Raw genomic sequence first — 21681 nt, forward strand, 5'->3', positions numbered from 1 at the left:
ATTATAAATCAACTATACACACACAGAAAGAAAGAAGGAAAGAAAGAAAGGAAGGCAGGAACAAAAGGAAAAAAAGAAGGAATAGATCAGAACAGTGTTTTTCAAAGTTTGGTCCAAGAGCAATCTGGTGCCGCTGGTTAGAAATATAAACTCCTAGAGTTTTTTCTAGATCTAGTGATGCAGAATCTTGGACAAAAGTAGAGCCTTAGCATTTTTAATAAGCACAGATGATTCATATGCACTCTGGAGTTTGAAGAGCACTAGGTGATTTTTTTTTTCCACTTTTCATTTTGAATCAGGTTATAGCTGATTAACTGTCTGGTCAAGGCTATGGTTTTTCCTGTGGTCATGTATGGATGTGAGAGTTGGACTGTGAAGAAAGCTGAGCACCGAAGAATTGATGCTTTTGAACCATGGTGTTGGAGAAGACTCTTGAGAGTCCCTTGGACTACAAGGAGATCCAACCAGTCCATTCTAAAGGAGATCAGTCCTGGGTGTTCTTTGGAAGGAATGATGCTAAAGCTGAAACTCCAGTACTTTGGCCACCTCACGTGAAGAGTTGACTCATTGGAAAAGACCCTGATGCTGGGAAGGATTGGGGGCAGGAGGAAAAGGGGACGACAGAGGATGAGATGGCTGGATGGCATCACCGACTCGATGGATGTGAGTCTGAGTGAACTCCGGGAGTTGGTGATGGACAGGGAGGCCTGGCACGCTGTGATTCATGGGGTCACAAAGAGTTGGACACGACTGAGCAACTGAACTGAACTGGACTGATAGCCAATCAACAATATAGTGATAGTTTCAGGAGAACAGCAAATGGACTCAGCCATGTATATATATATGTATCCATTCTCCTGGAGAAGGAAATGGCAACCCACTCCAGTATTCTTGCCTGGAGAATCCCATGGACAGCAGGGTCTAGCATGCTATACAGTCCATGGGGTTGCAATAGTCAAACACGACTTAGTGACTAAACCACCACCACCACCATCCATTCCCCCCCAAGCCCACTTCCCATTCAGGCTGCCACATAACACTGAGCAGAATTCCATAGCCTTAGGTGATTTCTAAAGTTCCTTCCAAATCTATACTTTCTTTGTGGTGGAGACACTTTTTTAGGCATCTTTGAAAGGCTGAGCACTGAAGAATTGATGCATTTGAACTGTGGTGTTGGAGAAGACTCTTCAGAGTCCCTTGGACTGCAAGGAGATCCAACCAGTCCATTCTGAAGGAGATCAGCCCTGGGATTTCTTTGGAAGGAATGATGCTCACGGGGTCACAAAGAGTTGGACACGACTGAGCGACTAAACTGAACTGAACTGACCTGAACTGAAAGGAGTGAACATCTTTGAGAGAAATGAATGGGTTAAAGTCATCCTTAATAATATCTCACTATGACTAATACCAAACAGTTATTCAGTGCTCATTTGTGCCATGTACATGCCCAACACATAAGACACATAATCCCATTTATGCATGTCAATGTCCTTCAGCCAAAGACCACCAGAAACACGTGCATGAAACAAGAGGGTTTGTTATTGGTAACAGCAGCAGAGAGAACATACACCATGGGGAAGCATGGACCATCTTTGGAGGCTTAGAAAGAACTATGAAAGGATTTGTACTTCAGCTAGGTGAACTGGAAAAATGTCTAAAAAACAAGAATTGACTTGATTGGATGGGGCAGCAAGGGTAATTTTATGATTGAATATCTTAATAAATCTGCTCATGGGAAGGGAGCAAAGAACAAAGATAAAGCTGCAATTGATAAAGAAGTAGCAGTTAATCGTTTTGGCTGAGGGGGGAGGGTCTGGTATTTTGTGGGTGGCACATTGGCTTTGTTTCTGCCTATGCTGAGATAAAATTATGAAACGGCCTTATTTTGCCTCATTTCATTATGGTCTCAGGGTAACCTTTCCTGAAATTGGTATTTTGTGAGATTCTTTTTGTCTAGCAGGGAAATATGGCCTAGCTCTGAGGGCCAGGCCAGCTCTCAAATGTTAGAAGCTACCCTTCCTTCCTTTCTCATTCCACATAGTATATCCCATGAGGTAAGTATTATGAAATAACTCCTGCTTTGAGAAGTCATAAGGCTTGGCCAAGTTCACATGGCTACTAAACGGACATTCCGAGTCCACGAAGTTTTACCACCTTCTCCTGGCAAAGGGGAAGCAATCTATAAAGCAATATACTTCTCAGTCTTGAACCCAATGGCCATGAAAACCTTTCTTTTGGTCTGTATCACAACTTGGCTGCCAGGGGCTAGATTCCAGTTATATGAAGTGTACTCACCAAAGAGGAAGTTTAATAACTATGTCTTAACAGGTCAGCCCAGTCAAAACTAGCAAAAATCAGAATCCAGATTTGTGTCCTGCACTGGCTGGACAAGAGCTGTGAAGAAAGAAGTCTTAAATAGAGTGGTCTCTGTCATCCAGGAAAGTTAGTGCTTGTGGCATTCTGCTTCACCCACAGCCTCTCTGGAATTCTGGGTGCCCATCCATAAGGGCATAGATTTTTCCCAGAAAATACACGGGGCGTAATTGAATCATATGTATACAGATGTGAGTCTCAGGTCAAAAGTTCAGTCTGACGTGCTGATAAATTTATAAAACACCAAGAATCCAAATAAAAGCAACTCTAGGGACTCACCCAGAACCCGTACAGGACAACGTTAGAATATACCAGAGAATGAGGGCAAGCTCGACAGGCATTTCCACTGAATGCAGCATGTAAAAGGGATCCAAAAAATCCCCTTACTCACCCCCCCGGGGGCCCCTTTTGTGTTGTTCTTGCCAACGCAGCAGCCGCCCTGCTATATAGACCCGGCGCGCCGCTGGGGCCTCATAGCACTGAACTCGCATCATCCGTTGTCAATCAGCCATGGGGAAGGTAAATGGAACACAAGGGAAAGAAAATGGAGGGGGGAAATGCCTTTATACAGGATTTATTACGGGGAGCTAACGATTTAATTTGCATTATTCTTCCTTTGCAGATCACATTCTATGAGGACCGGGGCTTCCAGGGCCGCTGCTACCAGTGCAGCAGCGACTGCCCCAACCTACAGCCCTACTTCAGCCGCTGCAACTCCATCCGCGTGGACAGCGGCTGCTGGATGCTGTATGAGCGCCCCAACTACCAGGGCCACCAGTACTTCCTGCAGCGCGGCGACTACCCCGACTACTTGCAGTGGATGGGCTTCAACGACTCCATCCGCTCCTGCTGTCTCATCTCCGACGTGAGTTCCGATTGATTCCAATCCTGCCGCCTGAGTGTCCTGCAGTCTATCACCGATGGGTGTTAAGTCATGGAGGTTTTCCCTTAAATACACCTAAGAGTTAAGTGGCCTTTCAGAAGCTGACAAAGCCCAGTTAGATCGAGGCACATACACACACACACACACATACACACACACACAAACCAGCAGAGAATAAAAGAACAAATTCACTTAGGGAAAGAGTCAGTTTTGTTTTTAATTTTTACTGCCATTAGGTCAAACAGAGCTTGTCTGTAACAAATGTTACTATCACTGCAGGATTTAACACAAGTGGGGAGCCAGTTGGGCATAAGAAGGCAGTATTTCTAACAAATCAGTTTTTACCCTATAGTAAAGGAATTGATAATGAGCAAATTTGATAGTTTCCAGTGCAGACTAATAAATATAGACAACTATTATTAATTAAGCTGTTCAAAGATATTGTCCACTTCTGGGAAAAGTAATTTTTCTTAATTTGGAAAGTCAATTGAATTCTGGTTTCAGACTATTTAAACAAAACTTCCACCAAAGGTGTGGTTTTTAAAAATCTTATTTTAGTGGTAAATTTATGTGTATATGTATATACATTTGGGTTTTCCTGGTAGCCCAGATGGTAAAGAATCCACCTGCAATGCAGGAGACCTTGGTTTGATTCCTGGGTCAGGAATATCCACTGGAGAATGGATAGGCTACCCACTCCAGTGTTCTTAGGCTTTCTTTCCTCGTGGCTCAGCTGGTAAAGAATCTGCCTGCAATGTGGGAGACCTGGGTTCAATCCCTGGGTTGGGAAGATCCCCTGGAAAATGGAATGGGCTAACTACTTCAGTATTCTGGCATGGAGAATGCGTAGTCCATGGGGTCCCAAAGAGTTGGACGTGAGTAAGCAACTTTAACACACTCCCATATACATTTGGGAAATAATACTCATATTAAAATATTAACAAAATACTTAACATTTTCCTCCCAAATATAAGTTTGGGTTATCACGTAGGAATCAATAAATTAGGGAATTAAGTATTAGGAATCAAGATATTTGATTTTTTGATGGAGTCTAAACCAGACCTTGAACCTCTTAAAAATTCCACCTCCCACATGAAAAAAAGGAAAATGAACACACAAATATTTGTTAATATTTGCTAGTAGAATACAGATGACAGCAATTTCAGAGTCTCAGTTCTGACATTGCCCATCTCATGTCCCAACCTGCCAAGTTCATCTCCTGTTTGGTTGCTTTTTCTGCTCCTCTGTGTGGACCGAGCAGACAAGCTCCCATAGGCTGCGGCTGTATGAGAGAGAGGACCAGAAAGGCCTCATTGCGGAGCTGAGCGAGGATTGCCCCTGCATCCAGGACCGCTTCCGCCTGAGCGAGGTCCGCTCGCTGCACGTGCTGGAGGGCTGCTGGGTCCTCTACGAGATGCCCAACTACCGGGGGCGGCAGTACCTGCTGCGGCCCCAAGAGTACAGGCGCTACCAAGACTGGGGGGCCGTGGATGCCAAGGCGGGCTCTCTGCGGAGGGTGGTGGATTTATACTAAAATAGGTTCACTACCACTTTCTCATTTTGGAATCTATTTAATAAAGTATTTAGTCTGTATTGTTGGCAATCGCTGGCTTCTGTTTTTCTTTCATTGTGTGCCAGTTAATCCACCTGTAAAGGTTGAGAAGTGGATAAGGTGTGTGTGAGGGGGGTGGGGGGCAGGGAGGTGTCTTCCAGGTAGAATGAGTTTTGAACAAGGGTCAGGAGTGGAGGTGGAGAAAGGAGGGAGCCTGTCTGAGAAAAAAAGGCAGACTAAAGGAGAGAAATGGGGGATTTCCCTGGTGGTCCGGTGCTTAAGAATCTGCCTCACAATGCAAGGAAATGGGTTCATCCCTGTTCGGGGAACTAAGATCCCACATGCAACGGACCAGCTAAGCCCTCATAGGGCAACTACAGAGCCCCTGTACCTCACGGAAAGAGCCCACATGATGGCAAGGAAGAACCTGAGTGCCTCAACTAAGACCCTGTGCAGCTAAAAAAAATCAATAAATATTCAAATGGGAGGGGGTGACTGGGGAAAAGCAGCATTCAACTGAGGGCCTAAGGAACAGCATTCCAGCAGTTTCCTTCTGACCCAAGAAGTAGTCACGAGCCACAGAGAGTTACAGATGAGTGGTGAAGGGCAGCCCATTTGCAAAAAGCCTGATTAGACTACATAAGGAATTGTAGCTTTGTTTTACTTTCAAGCAGAGTATTATATAACTAATGCCAGGGCTTCCATCAGTCATTGGCATACTTTTGGACTCAGTTGAAGACCCTCCTTCTTATTCCAAAATAACTCCTGATTAGGGTGCACCTCTTGGCCTGTTCAGCTACTGGACCAAACACTGTATGAATTTCAGAAACTGCACAGCTGTACACAGTGCCCATCTAATGCAAGTAAATTAATGAGATAGACATTAACATTCTAAATACATTTGCATAATATAGTGTGCTGCAAACAAAAAGAAGTTCTTTACCAAAAAAAAAAGGCTCAAATTTAAAGGTACATTAAAGAAAGTCATAATTTCTAGTGTTTTAAAGTAACATCTGCTTGCTCTGTGTATTTTTACCTATAGTAAATATGCAGCAAAGCCCTGCATAGTTTTTAATTGAAAATTCTTTCATCAGAGAAAATTGTTAATATTTTTCATTTGAAATTTTGCCTCCAAAGTGAAAGTCTCTCTACTTTATGCATCCTATAAAGAAAGTGGAGGAGTCCTTCTGAGTCCCACTTTTCATTCCTAGCCCTTTTTTACACTTAGTGGGTACGCCTCTCAAAATGTTCCCTCATTTATATAGCTGTCTCATGAAGCACATGCTTTTTTTCTCTACAAGAATGAAATTATGCTGTACATATTAGTCTGCAGCTGGCTTTTAAAGTGTAATGTGATACGGATACCTATCTAGGTAAGCACTTTGTTTTGTTAACGGCTGCACTGTGATCCCTTGTTGGAGATCTGCTGGATTATTTAATTATTTATTCATTGGTAACTGAGCTTTTCCAATCTTGCTTTTACAAACAAGGCTACAATGAATATCATCGGATATATATCTTTATCTATGTATGCTAAGTTGCTTCAGTCATACACTTTGCGACCCCAGGGATGGTAGTCCACCAGGCTCCTCTGTCCAAGGAGTTCTCCAGGCAAGAATACTGGAGTGGGTTGCCATTTCCTCCTCCAGGGAATCTTCCCAACCCAGGGATCAAACCTGCATCTCTTTATGTTGCCTGCATTGGCAAATGGGGTCTTTACCACTAGTTCCACCTGGGAAGCCCCATCTTTATCTATACATGCTAGAGTTTCTGGAGGACAGAGACCTAGGAGTGACACTGTCACTCAGAGCACAAGTTATTTTTTCTTTCAGTGGTCTGCTCAATTATTAACCACCAGCGAGCCTAACTTCTTTGAGTTAGGAGTGTCACTATTTACTGAGCACCTACCATAGGTCTGCTGTGTGCAGCACTGGCAATGAAAAAAGAAAGCAAACAGAAGGCATTGTCCCTCCTGCGACAGAACTCTACACAAAAATACTAAACACTAACAATAAACAATTAGTACATGATCACTTTTTTTGATCCAGTGCTTCCCAAGTACTAAATAATTCACATACACATGTAATCACTTGTTTAACAAGTACTGTTACCGCACAGTTTTAAGGCATCCCATGACACATTTATAGGGGAAAAAATGGAGCAATGTTTATCTCTATATTTTTTTGTGATACTTGTTTTTATTCCTCAACTTTGGGAAGGAAAAATATTTCCCTGGTATGATACACACATTTAGAACTTCCTTACATACCTTGGGCTTCACTGATAGCTCAGTTGGTAAAGAATCTGCCTGCAATGTAGGAAACCCCAGTTCCATTCCTGGGTCAGGAAGATCCTCTGGAGAAGGGATAGGCTACCCACTCCAGTATTCTTGGGCTTCTCTTGTGGCTCAGCTGGTAAAGAATCTACCCTCAATGTGGGAGACCTGGATTCGATCCCTGGCTTGGGAAGATCCCCTGGAGAAGGGAAAGGCTACCCACTCCAGTATTCTAGCCTGGAGAATTCCATGGGCTGTATAGTTCATGGGGTCCCAAAGAGTTGGACACGACTGAGCCACTTTCACTTTACATACCTTACCTTTCTGCGACACTTTTTTCTCTTTTATAGGACAACAAGTCCAGTGAAAACAGTTTTCAGTGAGTAGGAAAAAAAATTAGTTTTGACACAACAGACAAAAGATTGCATGGCAGGAGTAGCTAATTCCAGCCTTTGGCCCTTTGGCTACTTCTACCCCCATCCCACTCCTACCTTTCTGACCCTTTTTCTAGCCCACTAGTTTCTTTTTTATAAAGATTTTTTTTATGTGGACCATTTTTTAAAGTGTTTATTGAATTGATACACTATGGCTTCTGTTTTATGTTTGGGGTTTTTGGCCAAGAGGCATGTGGGCTCTTAGTTCCCTGACCAGGGATCAAACAGGCACTTCTTGCATTGGAAGGCAAAGTCTTAACCACTGGACCACCAGAGAAGTCCCTAGCCCACTAGTCTTGAGGTACAAACCTCCACTGAAATCCTCCTGTCCTAAGGAGAAATTTTAACAATCCAGAACTGCCCATTTCTTGCGCTAAAAATAAACATGCTTGAGATGCACATATAGCAATGCTACCGCACAATTGCACTCATCTCACACGCTAGTAAAGTAATGCTCAAAATTCTCCAAGCCAGGCTTCAGCAATACGTGAACTGTGAACTTCCTGATGTTCATCTGGTTTTAGAAAAGGCAGAGAAACCAGAGATCAAATTGCCAACATCCGCTGGATCATAGAAAAAGCAAGAGAGTTCCAGAAAAACATCTATTTCTGCTTTATTGACTATGCCAAAGCCTTTGACTGTGTGGATCACAATGAACTGTGGGAAATCCTGAAAGAGATGGGAATACCAGACCACCTGACCTGCCTCTTGAGAAATCTGTATGCAGGTCAGGAAGTAACAGTTAGAACTGGACATGGAACAACAGACTGGTTCCAAATAGGAAAAGGAGTACATCAAGGCTGTATATTGTCACCCTGCTTATTTAACTTCTATGCAGAGTACATCATGAGAAATGCTGGACTGGAAGGAACACAAGCTAGAATCAAGATTGCCGGGAGAAATATCAATAACCTCAGATATGCAGATGACACCACCCTTATGGCAGAAAGTGAAGAGGAACTCAAAAGCCTCTTGATGAAAGTGAAAGAGGAGAGTGAAAAAGTGGGCTTAAAGCTCAACATTCAGAAAACGAAGATCATGGCATCTGGTCCCATCACTTCATGGGAAGTAGATGGGGAAACAGTGGAAACAGTGTCAGACTTTATTTTTTTTGGCTCCAAAATCACTGCAGATGGTGACTGCAGCCATGAAATTAAAAGACGCTTACTCCTTGGAAGGAAAGTTATGTCCAACCTAGATAGCATATTGAAAAGCAGAGACATTACTTTGCCAACAAAGGTCCGTCTAGTTAAGGCTATGGTTTTTCCAGTGGTCATGTATGGATGTGAGAGTTGGACTGTGAAGAAGGCTGAGTGCCGAAGAATTGATGCTTTTGAACTGTGGTGTTGGAGAAGACTCTTGAGAGTCCCTTGGACTGCAAGGAGATCCAACCAGTCAATTCTGAAGGAAATTAGCCCTGGGATTTCTTTGGAAGGAATGATGCTAAAGCTGAAACTCCAGTACTTTGGCCACCTCACGCGAAGAGTTGACTCATTGGAAAAGACACTGATGCTGGGAGGGATTGGGGGCAGGAGGAGAAGGGGACAACAGAGGATGAGATGGCTGGATGGCATCACTGACTCAATGGACGTGAGTCTGAGTGAACTCCGGGAGTTGGTGATGGACAGGGAGGCCTGGCGTGCTGTGATTCATGGGGTCGCAGAGTCGGACACGACTGAGCGACTGAACTGAACTGAACTGAACTGAAAGGCTTATGAAATGTATTTCCTAAATAATCTGATTTGAAAGTCAAAATCACTCCTTGATCCGTGGGCTGCAGAAAGGATGTTGTGTTAACAGGAATGAAAATAACATTAATCTCATTGTACATTTCTATCAGAGCTACTGGGTGACCAGATGCCTTTTCACTGACAGTACTATTTTGAAAAGAAACTTTTTTTGGAGCCATAAGTCTCAACAGTGAGCTTAAAATATTCAGTAAACCATGTCGTAAACAGATGGTCTATCATTCAGGCTGTGTTGTTGTTCCTTTTATAGATCACAGGCAGAGTAGATTCTGCATAATTCTGAACGACTAGGATTTCTGAAATGGTAAATGAGAACTGGCTTCATTTAAGATCACTAGCTGAATTAGCTCCTAAAAAGAGAGTCTGTCTTTTGAAGTTTTTAAGCCAGGCACTGACTTCTCCTCTTTAGCTGTGAAAGTGCTAGGTGGCAACTAATTGAAAATCTGTTATTTAGTGTAGACACCTTCATTAATTATCTGAGCTAGATCTCCTGGATGACTTGCTGCAATTTCTACATCAGCACTTGCTGCTTTACTTTGAAGTTTTATATTATAGAGATGGCTTCTTTCCTTAAACCTCAAGAACAACCTCTGCTAAATTCAAGCTTTATTTCTGCAGTTTCCTCACCTCTCTCAATCTTCATAGAATTGAAAAGAGTTAGGTTCTCTTTTACTCTCATTTAGGTTTTGGCTTAAGAGAATGTAGTGGATGGTTTGATTGTCTATCCAGACTACTCAAACTTTATACATATGGGCAATAAGGCTGTTTCACTTTCTTCATTAGTGTGTTTACTGGAATGCGTGTGTGCATGCAAGCTCAGCTGCTCAGTCATATCCAACTCTTTGCAATCCTGTGGACTATAGCCTGTCAGACTCCTCTGTGCATGGAATTTTCCAGGCAAGAATAATACTGGGGCCATTTCTTCCTTCATGGGATCATCCCCACCCAGGGATCGAATCCATGTCTCCTGCACTGAGCCACATGGGAAGCCTGCTCACTGGAGTAGCACTTTTAATTTCTGTCAAAAACGTTCCCTTCAAAACCACACTTTGGCTAACTGTTTGGAGCAAGAGGCTTAGCTTTCAATCTATCTCAGCTTTCAATGTGCCTTCCTTATTAAGCTACTTACACTAGCTATACAAATCATTAAACCTGCATGCAACAAAATCCAAACCTGAACTAGTCCCTTTTTTCTTCACTTTTGTTTGAAACGATGTGAATACTTATAGAGTGACTACATTCCAGTGCTCTTTCCAGTTCATCAAATTATCCTCTTCCAGACTGATAAACGCTTTCTAAAGACCACAGTCACAGCTTCTAGATATTTATTCCTCATTCTACCCATATCATTCCAGCTATAGTTCCTCTTTGTGTTCATGCAGTTAATTCCCTCTAAGTCAAAAGCTTTGTGTAATCTTGCTCCCCATTGAACAAAGGTGTATCTAGAGCCCACCAGAAACAGTTTTCTTAGGAATTTGATTTTCTTTTACAATAACCTAAGGGGTAATCTGGTTTTGTGTTTTACATGCATTACCTTTTTTTATTTCTTTGAACTTTTAGACTTTACCCTTTTATTTTATTTAACTTTTTATTTTATATTGGCATATAGCCAATTAACAACATTGTGACAGTTTCAGATGGACAGCAAAGGGACTCAGCCACACATACACATGTATCCATTCTCCCCCAAACTCCTCTCCCATCCAGGTTGCCACATAACATTGAGCAGAGATCCCTGTGCATTATGTCCTTGTTGGTTATCCATTTTAAACACAGCAGTGTGCACATGTCCATCCCAAACTCCCTAACTATCCCTTCTCTCCACCTTTCCCTCCCTGGTAACCATAAGTTTGCTAAGTCTGTGAGTCTGTTTTGTTTTATAAATAACTTCATTTGTATCATAGAAAATTTCCTTTTATTTCTTCTTTCTGAGATGAAGCATCTTAAAGCTATTCTCTCTTTTGAATTATAAGTAGCCAAGATGAAACACCTAATCTTCAATCTACTTCCATGCACAACGGCAACAAAACTAGACCAAATGCTAAAGATTTGTATATGTTGTTTTTGGTTTTTTACCATACAGAAAGTTTGACATTTTGGGAACCCTCTTGGTAAAACATTATAACTTCTTACACTTTTTAATGAAGAAGCTCTCTTAAAGGACTAATTTGAAATTTTCAATATTAAGTAAAGGTCATTTCTTTCTGATTAACAATTAGCATTCAATATTATGGCACATACTTCTTAGAGCTTAATTTCTATTTGCCATTTCAAGACTCTGCCTTTTTTGTTGGGCCACTTACATTTTCTTGTTTTTCCCCAACTCATAGAAATAAACGATTGGAATATATATGAAATGGCTGAAGCTCTACTTCTATTATTAAATAGACAATGTCCCAGATTGCTTTTTTTTTTTTTTCAAACTGTCTCATCTAGCATCAGCCAGTGATAGAAACTCCAGAGAGAATGGGACCGAACTCCACAATAAGCCCCATGGACTCTGACAGCGAAGAGTAAAAAGAGAACACAAACATCCCCTCCTCACCCCGGGGGCCCCTTTTGTGTTGTTCTGCCAGCGCAGCAGCCCTCCCGCTATATAGACCGCGCGCCGGCCGCACCGCATGAACTCCATCCCCGCATCCAGCAGCCATGGGGAAGGTGAGCCCCACGCCGGCGGGAGGGGCTCGCAGCCCGGCTGGAGGCCAGGCCTCTGAGCCTCTCCTTCCCTTCCTTGCAGATCACCTTCTACGAGGACCGGGGCTTCCAGGGCCGCCACTATGAGTGCAGCAGCGACCACTCCAACCTGCAGCCTTACCTGGGCCGCTGCAATTCGGTGCGTGTGGACAGCGGTTGCTGGATGATCTACGAGCAGCCCAACTATCTGGGCCCCCAGTACTTCCTGCGGCGCGGTGACTACCCCGACTACCAGCAGTGGATGGGCCTCAGCGACTCAGTCCGCTCCTGCCGCCTCATCCCCCACGTGAGTCCATTTCCGTAGCAGATCCGGGCCCTGTGGACTCAGAAGGGATAGTTTCAGACAGAGGTTCAACATTTGGAGTAGTGATCATTCAGAATAACAGAGTTTGAGAGGGAAAGTAAGCTATTGTATATTATTGTATATTAGTTCAATATAATTTGCTCAGAACAAAAGCAAATTGTTGCCCAGTTCAGTTCAGTTCAGTCGCTCAGTCCTGTCTAACTCTTTGCAACCCCATGAATTGTTGCCCAGGTACCAGTTAATCAACAAATATGTATTCAGTAAGAATGCATTTGCAGCCCTGAGCATGTATAAGATAGAGGTCCTGACCTGGAATTATTTACAATGGAGTTGTAGAAAAACCACTAATATCACTAATATTTCAAAGAAAAATAATTAGGTGCTACTTGCTGAGCAGATAGGAGTGGAAAAGGATACTTTTACAAGGGTTAGTTTTTATAACACCCTTTCACCTTTTTGCTCCCCACTTGTATATTTTAGTTTTTCCTACCTGTACAAATAAAAGTGCTTTTTGTCAAGGGAGAATGACACAGAGATTTTACATGTGGGCTACACAGAGTTCACATGTGTGTTAAAACACTAAGGTTTTTGAAAAGTTTTGAATCAGTCCTTGGGCTAACTGATTTTTCTTTCTCATTTTTCCTCATTCATAAATTATTAAGTGAAAATCAAGCATTTAACTGAAAGACTTCAGAAGCATCTAAGTCCTTGGTGATCTTTCCAAGATTTATTTTAAACTTAATGTAGGATCATTCATTTCATAAACTGATTTTCTTGTTCAAACAGGCATGCCTGAAAAACTAAAAAAAATCTTCAAAATGGCAAAAATAGTAATAAGCTGTTAAAGTTTTGGTTTCTCTATGGTACAGTGTCCTGAGCATTGTTAACAGTTTGTCCTGGGAAATATATGAATGTATTGAAGTACAAGAGTTCCTTCTTAATTTTTAGTCACACTTTACGATCTTGAAAAGGCACTGAATTTTCACCTTTGAAAGTGAGGAGTATATAAAGATTCAGAAGTAATTCATTTTTACCTTATACTTGAAAATGGCTTGAGCCTCACCAAACTGAATGGCATGAATGTGTTGGAATCATTTCATGGTTTGCTTTTCTCCTCTTTCCACCTCTGGATGGGCCAGGCTGGCTCTCACAGGCTCAGACTTTATGAGAGGGAAGATTACAGAGGCCAGATGATAGAGATCACTGAGGACTGCTCCTCTCTTCAAGACCGCTTCCACTTCAATGAGATTCACTCTCTCAATGTGCTGGAAGGCTCCTGGGTCCTCTATGAGTTGCCCAACTACCGGGGGCGGCAGTATCTGCTGAGGCCAGGGGAGTACAGGCGCTACCATGACTGGGGGGCCATGAATGCCAAAGTGGGCTCCTTGAGAAGAGTCATAGATATCTATTGAAATAAAGGCATCGTTTCTCAATCTGGAAACTAATAAAGTATTTTCTGTTTTCCTGGCACTGGTTTGCTTGTGCTTTCCCTTTTGTCTTACTTTTATTTTATTATTTTATTTATATACTCACACAGAAGATACAAGTGGAAATCAAGGTGTATGATCTTCAGATAACAAAATTCTCTCACTAGAACTATGCTTTCATATGAAGCAGAACTTTACAGCTTGTGAAACACTTTTATAATACCTATCTTATTTGATTCTCTGGCCTTTAAACATGTTGCTGCTTCAGACTAGTTTGCTAGAAATCTCGCCAGTTTTTCTTTGAGATGTGAAGATCTGAAAATTGAAGTTCAGAGATGGTGTGACCCACTTTTCAAATCAAGGATTCTGAAGCTAGTTACCACAATGGGCTTCAGAAGATTTTTAAATTCCCTACTGCTGCTGCTGCTAAGTCGTTTCAGTCGTGTCTGACTCTGTGCGACCCCATAGACAGCAGCCCACCAGGCTCCCCTGTCCCTGGGATTCTCCAGGCAAGAACACTGGAGTGGGTTGCCATTTCCTTCTCCAATGCATGAAAGTGAAAAGTGAAAGTGAAGTCAGTCATATCCAACTCTTAGTGATCCCATGGACTGCAGCCCACCAGGCTCCTCTGTCCATGAGATGTTCCAGGCAAGAGTACTGGAGTGGGGTGCCATTCCGTAAATTCCCTAAATTCCCTAAGTTGTATGCAAAAGTTAAGTTCACACATCTCTGGCAGACTCTATTTTTCTCCTTTCATTAGTTTGCTTTTTTTTTTTAAAGTGTTTGATATTGATTCTTATCTGATCTCATGACACTTTTTGGACATTGAAACATAAGTGGACAAATGCTGATGAGGAGAGGAGATGGTTCTGGAAAAAGTTTTGTCTTCCTGATGAAAGGGAATAGCTGCCTAAGGTTCCCTCTTATTTTAGGCATTTTACATTCAAGGGGTGACAAGCATGAGGGAGAAGCCACAGTTTCAGAAATGCTGGCCTATATGTGGTCAAGCCCCTGAACCAATGGTAGCTATTTATTAGGGCTCTCCAGAGTAACAGAACCAACAGGATCTCTATAGATATGAAAGGAAGTGGAAGTGTTAGTCTCTCAGTCGTGTTCGACTCTTTCCAAGTCCATGGACTGTAGCCCATTAGGCTCCGCTGTCCAAGGGATTCTCCAGGCAAGAATACCGGATCGGGTAGCCATTCCCTTCTCCAGGGGATCTTCCCAACCAAGGAATCAAACCCGAGTCTCCCGCATTGCAGGCAGATTCTTTACCATCTGAGCCACCAGGGAAGCTCAGATGAGGAGATTTATTCTAGGAACTGGCTCATGTGATTATGGAGGCTGAGAAGTCCCATAGTCTGCAAGCTGCAGAGTCAGGAAAGCTGGTGGAATAATTCAGTCTTGAGTCCAAAGGCCTGAGAACGAGGAGTGCTGATATGTCTGAGAACAGAAGACTGATGTTTCAGCTCCTGCAGGTGGAGAAAGTAACTCTCTCTACCGCCTTTTTGGTCTATGCAGGCCCTCAACAGACTGAATAAGGCATAGGTAGAGGTGAACTTCCCTACTCAGACTACCAATTCAAATCCTAAGCTCTCCCAGAAATATCCTCACAGACACACCCGAAAATAATGTTTTGCCAGCTATCCGGGCATCCCTAATCCCAGTTAAGTTGACATAAAATTAGCCATCACACAAGGCCAGCAATCCTTTACTTTGAAACTTCTCGTAATGGGAGTAAAATAAACCCACGTTTTTTTTATGCCACTGTCACGGGTGTTCTGTTATTTGTAGTTCAATACACATTTCTGGTTGACACAGAGCATACCTTTTCCCAACGTAACTGCTTAGAACTTTATTCAAAGACTCAAGGAAATTCCTAATGGAAAATCTCTTCCCTTCCCCCAGCCCAAAAAGAAGAAGAGAAGGAGAAAGTGAGGGAGGGAGAGGGAGGGTAGAAGGCAAGTCATTATAGAGCAATGAACTCATATGATATTTAACATATTTCAGACTTGGAGATTATCTAACTTAGATCACTCATTTTATATAAGGTAAACTAAGGTCCAGTTTTAATTTCAAACAGTTAATAATAGAAGTACATCAGAATTCAGAACTCACAGTTCAGAAAATCAGAGATTTTCCATTACAGAATCAGGAAGATTCTTAAAATAATGACAGCACTAGCATACAGATTCTTACCATGAGGTCACTGCAAGCAACTAACCAGGAATTGAATTAGATATATAGGATAATCCACAGCTTCGTTCCCTGCATGCATGCAGGTGTGTGCTCAGTCACGTCTGACTTTTTGTGAGTAGCCCGCCAGGCTCTGTCCATGGGATTTTCCAGGCAAGAATACTGCAGTGGGTAGCCATTTCCTCCTCCAGGGGATCTTCTTAACCCAGGGGTTGAACAGCCTCTCCTGTGCCTCCTGCATTGGAGGCAGATTCTTTACCACTTGAGCCATTGGGGAAGCCCAGTATTCTGTCTGCTGCTGCTGCTGCTGCTAAGTCATTTCAGTTGTGCCCGACTCTGTGCGACCCCATAGACGACAGCCCACCTGGCTGCCCCGTCCCTGGGATTCTCCAGGCAAGAACACTGGAGTGGGTTGCCATTTCCTTCTCCAATGCATGAAAGTGAAAAGTGAAAGGGAAGTCACTCAGTTGTGTCCAACTCTTCACAACCCCATGGACTGCAGCCTACCAGGCTCCTCCGTCCATGGGATTTTCCAGGCAAGAGTCCTGGAGTGGGGTGCCATCGCCTTCTCCAAGTATTCTGTCTACATATATACAAATATGATAGCCACACAGTTATATACATTTATAGCTGTGTATATATACTCTCCGTATGTATGTATATGTATGTATTAATATATTGCCTGTATAAGGTTAGAGGGAATATAACATTGTTATCATTTACATTCTCCTGCTGCTTATTGTCTTGCATTTCATTGCTAGAATCGTAGCAAGGAGGAGTGGTGATTATGTTTGTACTCAAAGACTGATCTGATCAAGTCATTTCCCTGATTAAAAACTTCTGATATTGTTCCACTGCCCACAGAGAAAAATTCTACCTTTTCAAGAATCTGGCCACAGCTTATCCACTTCCTCTCCAATTGCCAGGCCCCAGTCATCCTTTACTCCATCTCTTCCAAGCACATGAAGCATTTTCACATCTCTTTGAATTTGCTCACGTCTTTTCCTCACCCAGATTATTCTTCCCCACCTTCTTCCTGGTGAACTACTCATCCTCCAAAGCTTGATTAGTTGTTGTTGTCCAGTCACTCAGTTGTGTCCAACTCTTTGTGACCCCATGGACTACAGCACGCCAGGCTTCCTTATCCTTCACCATCTCCCGGAGTTTCCTCAAATTAGAATGTACCCTAATCCCTTGGCCAAAAATGGATCTGAATCAGTTATATACATTAGACTGAAATTAGCCAAAACACCATACCAAATGGGTAAGTAATATGGAAATCTACTCACACGATAGGAAGTCCTAGGGTAGCCCAGGGTTTAGGGATGGTTGATTCAGCAGCTCAACACTATCATCAGAGTGCAAAGTTTGTCCATTTCCCACAATATTTAGCATCTGTATTATCCTGAAGCTGGTGTCCCTGGTACCATAGCTGCTAGCTGCAAATGGGGAAACATACAAGGAAGGTTGAGTGAAGGAAAGAGCCTAACAAGTTTCGCCTACAGCACAGTTGTGTCCAGAGCACTAATTCCCAGCATTAAAAAAGACCCTGAAATATTACCAGTTCTTAAACGTAAGCTTTGGTGGTGTATGACAGAATGAAATGAGTAAATGGGGAAAGAGGAAGAAAACCCAAGGAGGGAAAGGTACTAATAAAAAAAAACTTAAGACATTAATTTTATTAATTATTCTCTTATTATAAAGTAAGAGGAAGAGGACTGTAAGTTAAAATAAACTGTTTTAAATGCTTTTTAATTCCATTTAAGTCACTAGGATTCATCCCATTTTAATGTTTTTAATTTTAATGTTTATAACTACAGTAAAAAAATTTTTTTTTTTTTTGCCACATCGTGCAGCTTGTGGGATCTTAGTTCCCCAGCCAAGGAGAGAGCCTTTGGCAGTGAGAGGATGGAGTTCTAACCCACAGTAGAATTATCAAAATCAAGAAATTAATTTTGAAAAATTAATTGATTCCCTTTTTTCTTGTTGCTAATGGAAGACTTTTAAAATCATAGTAAAATATACATAAAATTTACCATTATAGGCATTTTTAAGTGTACAATTCAGTGGCATAAAGCACATTCACATCATTATGCAACCATCAACACTATTCATTTTCAGAACTTTATCATCATCCCAAGCTGCTGTACTCATTACACAATAACTCCCCATTCCCACCTTCCCCCAGCCCCTGGTAACCACCATTCTACTTTCTTTCTTCATAAATCTATTCCAGGTATCTCAAATGCATTGAATCATATGTTTGTCCTGTGTCTCACTTATTTCAATTAGGATAATGTTTCCAAGGTTTGTCCAAGTTGTGAAATTCATCAAAATTGTATTCCTTTTTTAATGCTGAATAATATTCCATTCTATACATACACCACATTCTGTGTGTCCATACACCCATTCCTAAAAGGGCACTTGCGTTGTTTCTTCCTTTTTGCTATAATAAAGAATGCTGCGATGATCATTGGGATACAAATAGCTGTTTAAGTCACTGCTTTCAATTCTTTTGAGTATGCCTAGAAATGGAAATGTTGAATCGTGTGGTAATTAAGTGTTTAATTTCTCAGAAACTACCATACAATCTTCCCCAGTGGCTCTACCATTTTACAGTCCCATCAACAATGTACAAGTTTTCCAGTTTCTCTGACATCCTCACTAACACTTATTTTCTGTTCTGTTTTTTATAATAGTCATTCTAATGTGTATGAAGTATCTCATTGTAGATTTAATTGCATATCCCTAATGATTAGCAATGTTGAGCATCTTTTCATGTGCTTATTGGCCACCGTATTATCTTATTTGGAGAAGCTTCTAATCAAGACTTTTTTTTTTTTAACTGCTCCAGTCAATGAAAAGGAAACTTTATTGAGGCCCCAGGGCCTTGGGGCTTGGGCACGAGGCCACCCTGCGGTCAAAGGAGAAGCCGGTGGAGGGGCTTTATTTAACCTTCTTCTTGGGGCGCAGGTTGTTGGTTTGGCCTCACTTCTTGCAGCAGTTGACAGCACGGGGGTGCAAGTAAGTGTAACACTTGCAGCAGATCATCTTGTTGCAGTTGTGTTTCTGAGCGAGCTGGCAGAGGGAAGGCTCAGTGATGCTGCCTCGCAGAGAAAGCACCATGTGCAGGGTGGACTCTTTCTGGATATTGTATTCTGACAGAGTGCAGCCATTCTCCAGCTGTGTGCCCACAAAAATCAGATGCTGTTGGTCAGGCGGGATGCCCTCCTTGTCTTGGATTATAGCTTTGACATTCTCAGTGGTGTCACTGGGCTCAAGGGTAATGGTCTTGCCCACTAGGGTCTTCATAAAGATCTGCATCTCTGAGTCTGCTGCTTGGCCACCTCATTGAAGAGAAAGGGCAAGCCTTTTTTTTAATTGGTTTTTTTTTTTTTTTAGGGGGGCATTGCTATTGATTTTGCTGAGTTGTATCAGTTCTCTGTACATTTTGAATATCAATCCTTTATCATACATGATTCACAAATAGTTTCTCACATTCCCTGGGTAGCCTCTCCACTCTGTTGATAGTTTCCTCTGATGCACAAAAGTTTTTATCTTGATGGACTCCAATGTATCTATTGCCTATGCTTTAGTGTTATATCCAGGAAATCATTGCCAAGTCTAATCCCATGAAGATTTTCCTCTATGTTTTCATCTAAGAGTTTTGTAGTTTTGTGAAGCAAACTCACTTAGAAGGACAGCGTGGATAGCGGAGTGAAGTTTATTACACTGGCAAGTCCGAGGCAGTTTCCTTTTCAGCCAGGGACCCCAACTGATTTTTGTGACAACCTTTTATACCCAAAGTATATGTGCCCAAGCCCACATCCCCATATTCTCTAAAGTCCACCGGGGACAATGTTAGTAAGAGATACAATCAGGTTATAGCCATAGATTTACATCTTGACGTACAGTTTAGTCTACATCAATAAACATTATTAAGATTATATAGTGAACATTGCTTTCCTTCTGGCTCTGGGAGATCTAGGTATGGGGTCTGCCTGTTTTGGTTTTTATCTGTCTAGGAAGCCTGCTTGGCTGTTAGTATTTTCTCTCTATGGCCTCCCTGGTATGCAGTTCAAAGTCCACCAAATTAAAAGATGCAGCTCCTTTTCTTTTAAAAATGGAGTCAGTCCAGTCAGGGCAACCTGCTTCTTTCCTTCTTTAGTTTTAGTTCTTATATTTAGGTCTCTAATTCACTTTGAGTTAGTTTTTGTATAATACATACTGTAAGGTAAGGGTCCAACTACATTCTTTTGCATGTGGATATCTAGTTTTCCCGGTACCATTGTTGAAAAGACTGTTTTTTCTTCATTGAATGGTCTTGGGAGCCTTGTCAAAATTCACTTGACGGTATATGTAAGAGTTTGCGTCTGTGTTCTCTACTCTTCGTTTGTCTGTATGTCTGTCTTTATGCCAGTACCACACTGTTGTGATTAGTGTAATTTTGAAGTAATTTTGAAATCAGTGTGAGAATGTCAGCTTTGTCCTCCTTTTTCAAGATTGTCTCTGGGCAGTTCCCTGGTGTCTGGTGGTTAGAATTTGGCACTTTCACTTGCAGTGCTCCAGGTTCAATCCTTGGTCTGGGAACTGTGTGTGCTTAGTCGTGTCTGACTCTTTGTGACCCCATGATCTGTAGCCCGCAAGGCTCCTCTGTCCAAGGGCCGTTCTCCAGGCAAGAATATTGGAGTCTGTTGTCATGCCCTCCTTCAGGCGGTCTTCCCAACCCAGGGATTGAACCCAGGTCTCCCGCATTACAGGCAGATTTTTCACTGTCTGAGCCACCAGGGAACTGAGATCCTGCAAACTACATGGTAAGGCCAAAATTAAATAAATAAATAAAAATTAAAAATTGCTTCACACACACAAAGTTTTGGGTATTTGGGACCCCTTGAGATTCTATCTAAATTTTAGGATGGGTTTTTTCTACTGCCACAAAAAATATCATTAGAATTTTACAGGGATTACATTGTATCTGTAGACCACTTTGGGAAATACTCACATCTGAACAATATTAAGTCTTCCAGTCCATGAACATACGATGTTCTTCCATTTATTTATATCTTCTTTTCTTCAGCAATGTTTTGTAGTTTTCAGTGCATGTTAAAATTTTAACATACGTTGAGTATTTTCCATATCCTTAAATAAATTCTTTGTGAATATGATTTTTGGTAGCTGTGTAGCATCTCATCAGAGAGATGCTCTATAATTTGCCTAGTTAATGCACTATTTTGGACATCTTGTTTGAATCTAATTTTTCACATTATAAAGAGTGTTCTGATGAAATGCCACTGTGCATAACATTTTCATGTACCTTTAGCTATTTCCTTTGGACAAGTTCTTACAGGTGAAAGCATTAGATCAAAGAAGTGAAAATTAAGAGGTTTTTTTTTTTTTTTTTTTTTTTTGTGGGGAGGAATGAGGTCTTTTTTATTTTGGTAAAAAAAAAAAAAAAAAAAAAACACATAACATGAAATTTACCATTTTAACCATTTTTCAAACACATAGTACAGTGAACGTGAAAGTCACTCAGTAGTGTCTAATTCTTTGCGACCCCATGGACTATACAGTCTGTAGAACTCTGCGGGCCAGAATATTGGAGTGGGTAGCATTTCCCTTCTCCAGGGCATCTTCCCAATCCAGGGGTTGAACCCAGGTCTCCCGCATTGCAGGCAGATTCTTTACCAAATGAACCACAAGGGAAGTCCAAGAACACTGGAGTGGGTAGCCTATCCCTTCTCCAGTGGATCTTCCCAACACAGGAATCAAACCAGAGTCCCCTGCATTGAAAGCAG

At 41.8% G+C, this 21681-nt stretch overlaps 2 protein-coding genes and 1 pseudogene across 3 annotated transcripts; 2 read left to right on the forward strand and 1 right to left on the reverse strand.

Moving 5' to 3' along the window:
• Positions 1-2883: 2883 nt before the first annotated feature.
• Positions 2884-4826, forward strand: LOC147377943 (gamma-crystallin C). 2 transcript variants are annotated; one of them, XM_086363455.1, is made up of 3 exons: positions 2884-2892; positions 2996-3238; positions 4515-4826. In XM_086363455.1, the coding sequence occupies exons 1-3, from the start codon at positions 2884-2886 to the stop codon at positions 4788-4790; spliced, it is 528 nt and encodes a 175-aa protein (XP_086219581.1). In that variant the 3' UTR covers positions 4791-4826. The 2 variants fall into 2 exon arrangements, with proteins under 2 accessions (XP_086219581.1, XP_086219582.1); XM_086363456.1 differs by having other exon boundaries at positions 4518-4826.
• A 6859-nt stretch (positions 4827-11685) lies between these two features.
• Positions 11686-13727, forward strand: LOC147377944 (gamma-crystallin D). The gene is made up of 4 exons (XM_086343231.1): positions 11686-11923; positions 12003-12245; positions 12549-12551; positions 13403-13727. Exons 1-4 carry the CDS (start codon positions 11915-11917, stop codon positions 13673-13675), a joined length of 528 nt encoding a protein of 175 aa, XP_086199357.1. The 5' UTR covers positions 11686-11914; the 3' UTR covers positions 13676-13727.
• Positions 13728-18874: 5147 nt separating this feature from the next.
• On the reverse strand, positions 18875-19645 carry LOC147377945 (ubiquitin-ribosomal protein eL40 fusion protein pseudogene; annotated as a pseudogene).
• Between the last annotated feature and the right edge of the window lie 2036 nt (positions 19646-21681).

The sequence above is a fragment of the Bos grunniens genome, chromosome 2, assembly GCF_055505025.1.
Source record: "Bos grunniens cultivar Pamir isolate PY7600 chromosome 2, Bosgru_T2T1.0, whole genome shotgun sequence".
In the NCBI taxonomy this organism is placed as follows: Eukaryota; Metazoa; Chordata; class Mammalia; order Artiodactyla; family Bovidae; genus Bos; species Bos grunniens.

What these genes read in the sequence shown, in the direction of transcription:
- LOC147377943 (XM_086363455.1), top strand. An exon ending in CCTGCTGTCTCATCTCCGAC is followed by an intron (nt 3,239 to 4,514) that starts GTGAGTTCCGAT and finishes GTGTGGACCGAG; the next exon opens with CAGACAAGCTCCCATAGGCT.